At 38.1% G+C, this 8920-nt stretch overlaps 1 protein-coding gene across 1 annotated transcript in view; it reads right to left on the minus strand.

Annotated features, from left to right (window-relative positions):
* gfra4b (GDNF family receptor alpha 4b) overlaps positions 1-8237 on the minus strand; it is a 51549-nt gene extending 43312 nt beyond the window's left edge. The window contains exon 1 of the mRNA XM_044362820.1: positions 7574-8237. Coding sequence (XP_044218755.1) covers positions 7574-7616 — 43 coding nt within the window. The 5' untranslated portion in view covers positions 7617-8237. The remainder of the gene's footprint in view (positions 1-7573) is intronic.
* Positions 8238-8920: the final 683 nt, after the last annotated feature.

The following is an 8920-nucleotide window of genomic DNA, read 5'->3' on the forward strand; positions in this document are numbered from 1 at the left end:
AGTGTTTGACTTCGCTATTTGTGTCTCTTTTTAATCCAGACTTAGAGTTGTGCATATGTGTGTGATTCCAGATTAAAGCTCTGAAAGACAATCCCTCTTTCTGAAATCCATCTCTATAACAGAAATTTCCATGACAAACCTCGAAAGTCATTTTCTGAATTTCCAAACAGGTCTAATTGAGAGGGAGACAGATTTTAGTCTGATCAGGAGTCCTACTTATGCAAGTACTGTATCATCATATCATGTTCTATCTCTGAGCTTGGTGATCAATAGCAGTGTTCAAAACATGTGTTATGAAGATTAAAGGAAACCCATTCTGTGTCACTGTCATCTGAGTTTGGATAATGACCACTGGTATTACTTTCTCACACCATAGTGACAGTTACAATCACTTTTGAGCATAAGCTACCAGTGTAATGGAGGGCTTCTTAACATTTAGCAGAGTCAGACCTGAGAACTTAAAATTGGTCCAGAAAAATTATAATTGACGATGATGTGACAGCCAAAGTAAACAGGGTTGAGTGAAAGCAGATACTACATATCGCTGAAAAAAATATATAGTATAGCATGTCCATCCCAAATTTTTCATTGAGTCTATCTTGACCCATCTCTTTGACACATCTTTCCGTAGCCATGTGCAAAATGCTTTATTTCTCTAAACCCACAACATTTCATCCAATCATGCAAATTGTAGACTAATAAAAACTAACTGCTCAGCAGTTGGGAGAAAAGATTTAAATCAAATAAAATAAAACCTATTGTTGGGATGATTGATTTACTTAATCCCTAAGGTTTTCTCCAAAAACAAAACATCTAACCATGACCCAAGATTGTTCCCCCAACTTTAACACAGTGGGGTTTGTTTTTGCCAAAAACTCATTTCAGTGGCCCTGATGTAAGGTGAGTAAACTCTTTGCCCTAAACCAGCCACTGCCTTTCAGTGTTTGCTTAGAGGAAGGGACAAATAGAAGGAATATGTTGATGCCACGCTATGGGGTACTGTATAGTTTTGTTGGTTACCATGGAAAACTATGCTGATGAGAGTGAACTAAAACAGTGAAGTTTAGGGCTGTAAAACCAAAACAATGAGCTGAAAGACACAAAAATGCTCTGCAGAGCTGAGGGGAGCTGCAGAAATTATCATAATTATCTGTGTCTGTGTTACTGTGAGCAATAGAAATTACTACATGGATATGTAGTAATGTAATATCTATTTTATTGTAGCAGCTTTAAGTAAAATTTTAAAATACTGAAAACACAATACTGACTGACTACCAAATTATACATAACAGGTTTGTGAAAATAAATAAAACTCATAAAATAGCAGCTGAACTTAATGGGGCAGTTTCTGCTCAATTTTTTTTTTTTTAAAAAACTCATTTGACATGAAATTTAAAAATATGGATGGATAAAGAATGAGACTTTTCAGCTTCTACCATCCATTGCAACTTCATGTTGGAGTTTATCCTATTTTCATGTACAAACTAAGCCACTAAGCCTCTTACAATATGAATATTTATATTCATGTTTTAAAAGTACGTAATGTAAATGTAACATAGACAGGAGTCATATTGTATCTCCACATTACTTGCTGTTGATCATTTTCTCCCAACAGACTGCCTTCAATCACATAAATCTCAAAATGTCAACACATTCAGTAATGAGTTAACAGTGATATAATTGGAGGCACTCGACTACAATAATGGATTAGGGCTTTAAACTCAGACTCATTTATTTCTCACCGACATTCATCACGGCTAATCAATGGTACATCTTTGGCTTTAACCCTCCCCCAGCAGGCCCCGACAATATCTCTGCTTTCCTCTGTCTTGACTTTTCAGTCGTGAGCAGCTCTCTACAGGTAGAGTCATTCACTCTGGAGAAAGATTGTTGATATTTGAACTAAACACCCAAGCAAATACACCCCTCCCGTCATGCTCCTTCAGAAGCTCCACTCCCCTAATTCACGGACATGTATTACCAAGGCAACAACGAAAAGAGAAATATGGTGGAATTCAGAGCAATGTGTCAGCTGTAAAGTCACTTTTGTTCCTCTAACACATTATCACAAGCAGAAAAAAAAAATTGTCTCATGTGAGCACAGCAGTCCATCTATACTCTGCCGCTCCGCGGCCTCCCCACTTCTCACTCAACCTGCGTCCAGCATCTCTGTCCACAGAAGCAGACGTCTGTCAGCTGCGGCTCCTGGGGAGCTGAGAGGACAAACTGCCTTCAGCAGGCTGACTGACAGCAGAAATTTACTAAAACAAAATAGTTTGCATGTCAGCTCTATGGGAAGAAATTGACAGTGTTTGTATTTATTGATTAATTGATATGGTTAATAAGTTCAAAACACATATACGGTGAGATATCTGTGTTATTTAAACAGCTGCCTGCTCAGATTACACCTCACTAAACGTGACAGAAATAGATTCGAAGTGTAAAAAAACATGGGTGGTCTCCGTGAGACCGTCTCAGATTCAGTGTGGATTGATACATTTAATAAAATGGAAGCATATCTGTTCCGTGAGAAAATGCTTTCTACGTGAATTGGCCACAGCCTCAATCTCTCCAGTTCGCCAGCCCTCCCTTACTATTCAATGGGTGCTGGAGACGGGAGACTGTCATGTCCTCACACAGACAGCTGATGTCTTCCCCCTGTCCTGTGCACGAGCATGAACGTCTTGTGCTGCTTGGCTGAAACAGTGTTTTGTGGTTCGCTCTGAGCCACTTTGTTTCCCATTTACAGAGCCAGGGCTGTCTTTGAAGACCATATTTTTTTAGTGCACACACAGAATGGTCAGCTAGCAGACCATAAGGAGATATTTGCTGAATTTGACAAAAAGTGTATTAAACAATCTTTCTCCAGAATCACTGATTCTACCTTTAACTCCAAACTTTATGTACTGTGTGAAGTTATTACAGTTTAATATTATAGGCAGATGATTATGTGAGATATTGAATAATGTCATCATTAAAGGTCAGAGCCATCAGACTGACTGACATCACATGAATGGCAATGTGCCAGCTCAACAGCAGATTTTAAAACCCATAATAATTAAATACAAAGGCATTTTAAGGGCTCTGACAATGGCTGGAGAACAGAAGCAGCCCACAGGAAAAGTGTAACAGCCATCCTGTCTCTAAAGCTTTTAACCCCCCAGCTCTGCCAGTGAATGAGTGAGTTACTTAAGTATATTGATAGGGTTTAGATGGAAAACTCATATCCTTCATAGAGTTCTATTTCCTGTAGACTATAAGGCTCATGAGATGCAAGACTGACCCTTTGGGTCTTATAGTCAGTTATTTTAAAAGTTCAGTAAAGATTTGAGGTGCTGTCAGGATAGATGCATGAAGTCATGACTGAAACTTCCATGTGTGCCAGATAACATAGTATTTTACCTTGCTGTAAAACACTTTAATACATTATGTTAAGGAGAAACACCCTTAAACCTCTTTCAGACCGATGCTTGGACGTGATATTAACCCAGTTATCTATCTATTTTCCATGATGCAGCTCCCAGGTTGGATTTAACATCACTGCTCAATTTTGTGAGCATGGATTTCCATAATAACTATGTAATTATCCTATATGCTGTATATTACCCTAACAATTTCATAGGGCCCTGAACAAAAGGAAATAACCTGAAAATATAGGAGCACAGTTTGTGGAGTTTATATATAGCGATTGATTTCCAGATGCATTTTCTTGAATGAATTGCAAAAATCTAAATCAAAGGAAAACCTGACAGAAATTTATTTAGTAACATGAGTTGATTCATATGTACACTCTGTTGCCAGTTTTATCTAAAACTGCTGCAGTCTAATATAACAGCTCTGCAATAAAACCTACCTTTTTAAGGTTTATAATGTTCAGTTTAAAAAGACTTAAAAGTTGTTGAATTAACTGGAGACTATAGTTTGTGGTGCTGTTGAATTATAATTCAATAGCTGCCTCTTTCTAATATTTAGCCTACCCTAACTGATATAACTAACAACTGAGTGTGGTTTAAAAGTTTATTCTCCAAAATTTCTAAATTGCAAAATAAGAATCATACAGGAATGTGCACAATAAACAAACACAATTTTTGTGTTTAGCTGAACTGGTAACCACTGAGTAAAACACACTCTAGGCCATGCTGAAAAATAATTGGAAAATATGCATGTGTATCAAGTGAACACTGCTTTTTCCCTACAGTCAGTACCAAATTTCATAGTCTTTTCCACAACAGTTCCTAACGAAACAAATAAAGTAAAATATCTGTGTCTCCACTGAAACTCAGACATAAACTTTGCTCCCCTCAATGATAAATACTTGACAATGACTGGAGAAAATTAGTAGTTGCATTAACTTTGCATGGTGACAAAGTGAAAACCACATCAGTTTGCCACAATGGCAACTATGTTGAATCTCCACTGCAAACATTGCAGTGACCTCTTTAATGAGAAAGAGAACTATATAAGGTGCTGTGTAATTATCTGGTTTAGCAGGTATTTGTATGGAGCTGAACAGTGATGACCAGGTATTTAACCTTGAACCACAGTGAGTATGAGGGTTCAAAAACATATTAAATGCATGTTCATTATCCTGTCATACAAGGGGTTTCTGTGTTATAGTGGTAATAACATCTACTATAGATAAAACCCCCAACACTATCCCCTCTCATGAATTTACTGGGACTGGAATGACTGACACATCTGCCTCACATGGAGAAAGTGTGAGCATCTGATGGGTTGCCTGTTGGCTACGGGCACTACCTGCTTCAAATGAGATTCATGACAAATCCCCTACAAGAGGCCAGCCAATATGCTAGGTAATAGCATGCTTGGCAGTACTTATCTGTCTCCATTAAAGACACAGGTCATATCCCACAATGTCAAAACCATTAAATCAAAAAATATAGCATGATCATAGGCTTGAAGCTGGGTGCTGCTGCAGCTCTGATTGAGGAATGAGGTTAAAAATAGATCATATACAATAAAAAAAAATCTGAAAATAAGCTAAAAAGCTATGTCAAGACTTAATGAGAATATTTTATATTATTAGAACAGTTACGACTATTTGTTTATGTCTTTGTTAGGTGTGGTTTTCACCAGGTCATCACCAGTGTGAACACCACTGGAGTTAATTTTGTATGCTTTCAGTTTGACCCATTAATATTAAATGCAATCACCTTGTGCTAAAATTTGGACTTGCACCATGATATGAAATGGTTGTGATGTGACTGTGTTGCACCTTTTGCCATTTCAGGTTAATACTGCATAGAAATTGTTACCTGACCTAAAAAAAAAGCACTTGCACTGCACAATTGTGCTTAATTCTATATAATTTCGGGCCTCCCTGTGGATCTGTCAAATTGAGCCCCCATGTACATTTATCATGCAGATAAGATCAAAGCTTGGACAGTCAACTGCTGGCCTGGGATCCATTTTATTTTTCATAACAGTGGAGGCAACAGTAATGCAGTTTGAACTCCCAACTCCTCTGGATGTAAGCTGACCCTCCAGTAGATTAATGTCTTCCTCAAGACCTCTAGTCCTGGACTGAACATCATCACTCCTCGAGGTTCACGTGTCAGCTCAGACCAACATACCAAAGAACCAGCTACCTAATGAGCAAGCTTTAATACACCGAGCATGGTGTGAAAATATTGATTGACTTACAAAACTGTTACAATGTGTGAGTCTGTGTGATTTCTACAACCTTAGCTGTTGTTTTCTCTTGAATAAGTAAGTATTCATCACTTTGATTACTTGAATTCATGTAAGACTATGAATTAGAGATATTGAATCGAAAAATGACACAAACAGCAATATACTATAATTTTGGTGACACTATCTAACAAAAAAAGAAGTCAATATTTACTGGCATTTGTACCAAATAAAAGAAAATTGAACATGGTCTGGCTCTGTGCTTGAAAAGTAAATATTGAGCACAAGTAAGCACACAGAAATTTTTCACTCTTGTAACATGATTTCACCCAAAAAAGACAAAAACCAAAAGAAATTCATCAAAAAATGTCAGCCTCTAATGGCCACTCTTCCCAGCTGAGAAACGCTGCTCCTGATGTTTGCCTTAAGAGCTCCTTCTGGAAAATTGTGGTGATTTCGAGCTCCCTCTGTGTTGGCTTTCAGGTATCTAGGGCAGTTACGAGAGCTGAATAATGTGTGAGCTCAGATTTCTGTCCATATAGGCCATGGAAGTCACAGAAACTGCCCAGAATGCTACATAAATGTGTCGAGTCATCCAAACGGCCCATAGTTTCTGACCTTTTGCAGTTTTGTCTTGGCTAATTGATTTGGGCAGATGGCTAAACAGGCTCGAATCATCTATCGCAAATGTAACAAAATATTGGCAATATCAGCAATTTCTCTTGAATAGAGAAATATTTTTTTAATTGAGTATTCGAATTTAAACAGAAATCTGAAGGTCTCCAAAGAGAAATACAGAAACTGGAGTTGTTTTCAGACATAACAGCTGAATTAACAGCTGAATCATGCCAAATAAACGTGTGACCGTCAAAGGTCATTACAGAGAGAGAAAAAGCAAACTGTATTCTTTTCCATTCAGCATTTCTTGCTGGTATGTCCCTTCATTTCTCTACTGCAAACCTAGAGGATATTGATAATGAATAAAGAGGTGCATTCCTGCTTTTGTTAAGAAGGAAAAGCTGGTGCTAATTAAAATGAGAATGATCATCTCTGGTGTCATGGTCATCAGTGAGTATAATTATATTAGCAGTGTGGCAGCAGGACTGAGATTGACACATTTGGGCAGTGACAAAGAGACAATGGGAGTCAACAACAGCAGCTCTCCTCTCAACACTGTGGATTGTTGCCACAAAAATCAATATTCCAGCTTCATTCAATTACATGGAGAGCAGGTAGCTCAGTGACACTCACTGCAATGACTGATCTAGTGCTGAGGATGGTAACTTTTGGAGGGTTTACTAGAATAAACAATTACGCAAGTCTACTAAAAAAAACTTTGAGGGCATACAGTAGGTAAATGTGACTGATATTGTTTGGTGTAGGCGATGAGAAGCTGTTGAATATTAATTAGCCTAATAATAAGCACTGTATCATGAAAACATTGCAATTATATACTGCAGTGAGTAAATACTGGAAGCCAGAGGCATAGGTCACACACTGATTCATACAGAAAAAAGAGCGTTTTTGTGCAGTTTTTATAGGCACACAAAGAGAAACACACGCATCCCAGACACATGCACTCATTTAAGCGTGTGTGCGTCCTCTCCACACAGCCCTTCGCACAGCGCTATACAACCCAACTGATCTGTGACAGTAAATTTAACAAATAGAATAATGCAAGTTCATTCAAATTAGAAATCGAAATATAGCACTTTGATTGACAGACAGCTGTTAACGACAATCATCAAATCAAACCATAAAAGGATCAAGAAAGAAACGAGCGACAAACCCTTTATTAATGTGAGCTTTTTTTTATCAGAGCTTTATCGGGACAAGTTGGATTAGTTTGCTCTCCAGCTAAAGATAAATAGAATTGAAATATTTGCTGAATTCATTAAAAAAAAGACAAGTCGTCACTTACCTGAAGTTGTGAGATGAAACAGATAAACTCCCCACAGATCCATTTCTGTGCAAAATGAGAAATTCAGATTACGCGTCGGAACTACACCTACAGCTGTACAATTACACTGCAAGAAGAGGATATCCTGTTATGCGTGTGGAGATCATTATTGGCGCAAGCAGATTAATCTCTTTAAAAAAAAAATCCTTAAATCGTTCTTTCAGCTTGTTGTGGCTGTCTTCTTTTATGTTACAATCCCATCAGTTTCTTCAAGACGCTGTTACAGTCGCGCTTTTGCGCAAAGGCAGAGCCATGCGTAATTATGGGAGTGAAAGTTGTCCTGTGCGCTGTATGGTCCGGTATTGTGAGAGAGCCTTCTGTTGCGCGTTGAGGTGGTCGCACAAGTCCATGAGTCCGCTGCAAGAGAGATGCTGAGTGCTGCCGGGAAGAACAACTGCCAAGAGGGAGGGAGACAGTGAAAACTGTTTGTGCAGGAAAGGACATTAAGCAGCCTGGTTAATTCTGCAACGCAACGTTATTGTAATAGTCCTACAGGGACTCAGAGTGTGGTATAGAGTAGTTTATAAGGACATTAACCTGCTTTGTGGTATTTTTTTAAATCATGTTATAGCATTAATGATATTCTAATAGTATTCAGTACATGGTCTGTATTTTTTATCCTGTACATTTTATCACATACACAATATTCACAGTAGTGATTTCTACTTTACCCTGTACTGTACTCATGTGGGTTTGTTAGATAAAGACCTGCCCTTTCATAATTCGTGTCCTTTTCTGTCCTTTATCAGGAGCTCAGTGTCTAACCCTTGTCTTTGGGTGTGCTTATAAAATGTAAAGTATTAGTGTCTGTAGTAGACAGGGAATAAAAAAAAGTCTGAAAGAGCTTGCAGTGAGTTGGCAGTTTGAGGTGAGTGTTGAAAACCTGATCTTGATGCACATTTTTGTCTGTGGCTGAGATAACTTTCTGTACCAGCATCAACATATCTTATAAAGTCCTACTTATTTATGTGCGTCTCTTGTGAAATGCCTCTATTTTGAAGTCAGTATCGATCAAATGTGTTACAAGAGAGACCTACAGTGGTGCAATAGTCAAACCAACAAACCAACAAAAAAATGAATATCAATCAGAGATTTAGCAGAATTCTCAGAAGAGGCAGATTTGGGGCACTAACTAGAAACTTATTTCATTTTAGGTTTCCTATGTGCACAAGGTTTGAGACCTCATAGTCGAAATTCATGTCGACAGCACACCTCTAATTGGCTATACAATAAAATCCAGACAGACAGGCAGTCCCTTCTAGTAGAATCCTTCCCAGGTCACATTGCTTTAGGTGGTGAGTCACTTAA

This window comes from Thunnus albacares, chromosome 10, assembly GCF_914725855.1.
Source record: "Thunnus albacares chromosome 10, fThuAlb1.1, whole genome shotgun sequence".
NCBI lineage: Eukaryota > Metazoa > Chordata > Actinopteri > Scombriformes > Scombridae > Thunnus > Thunnus albacares.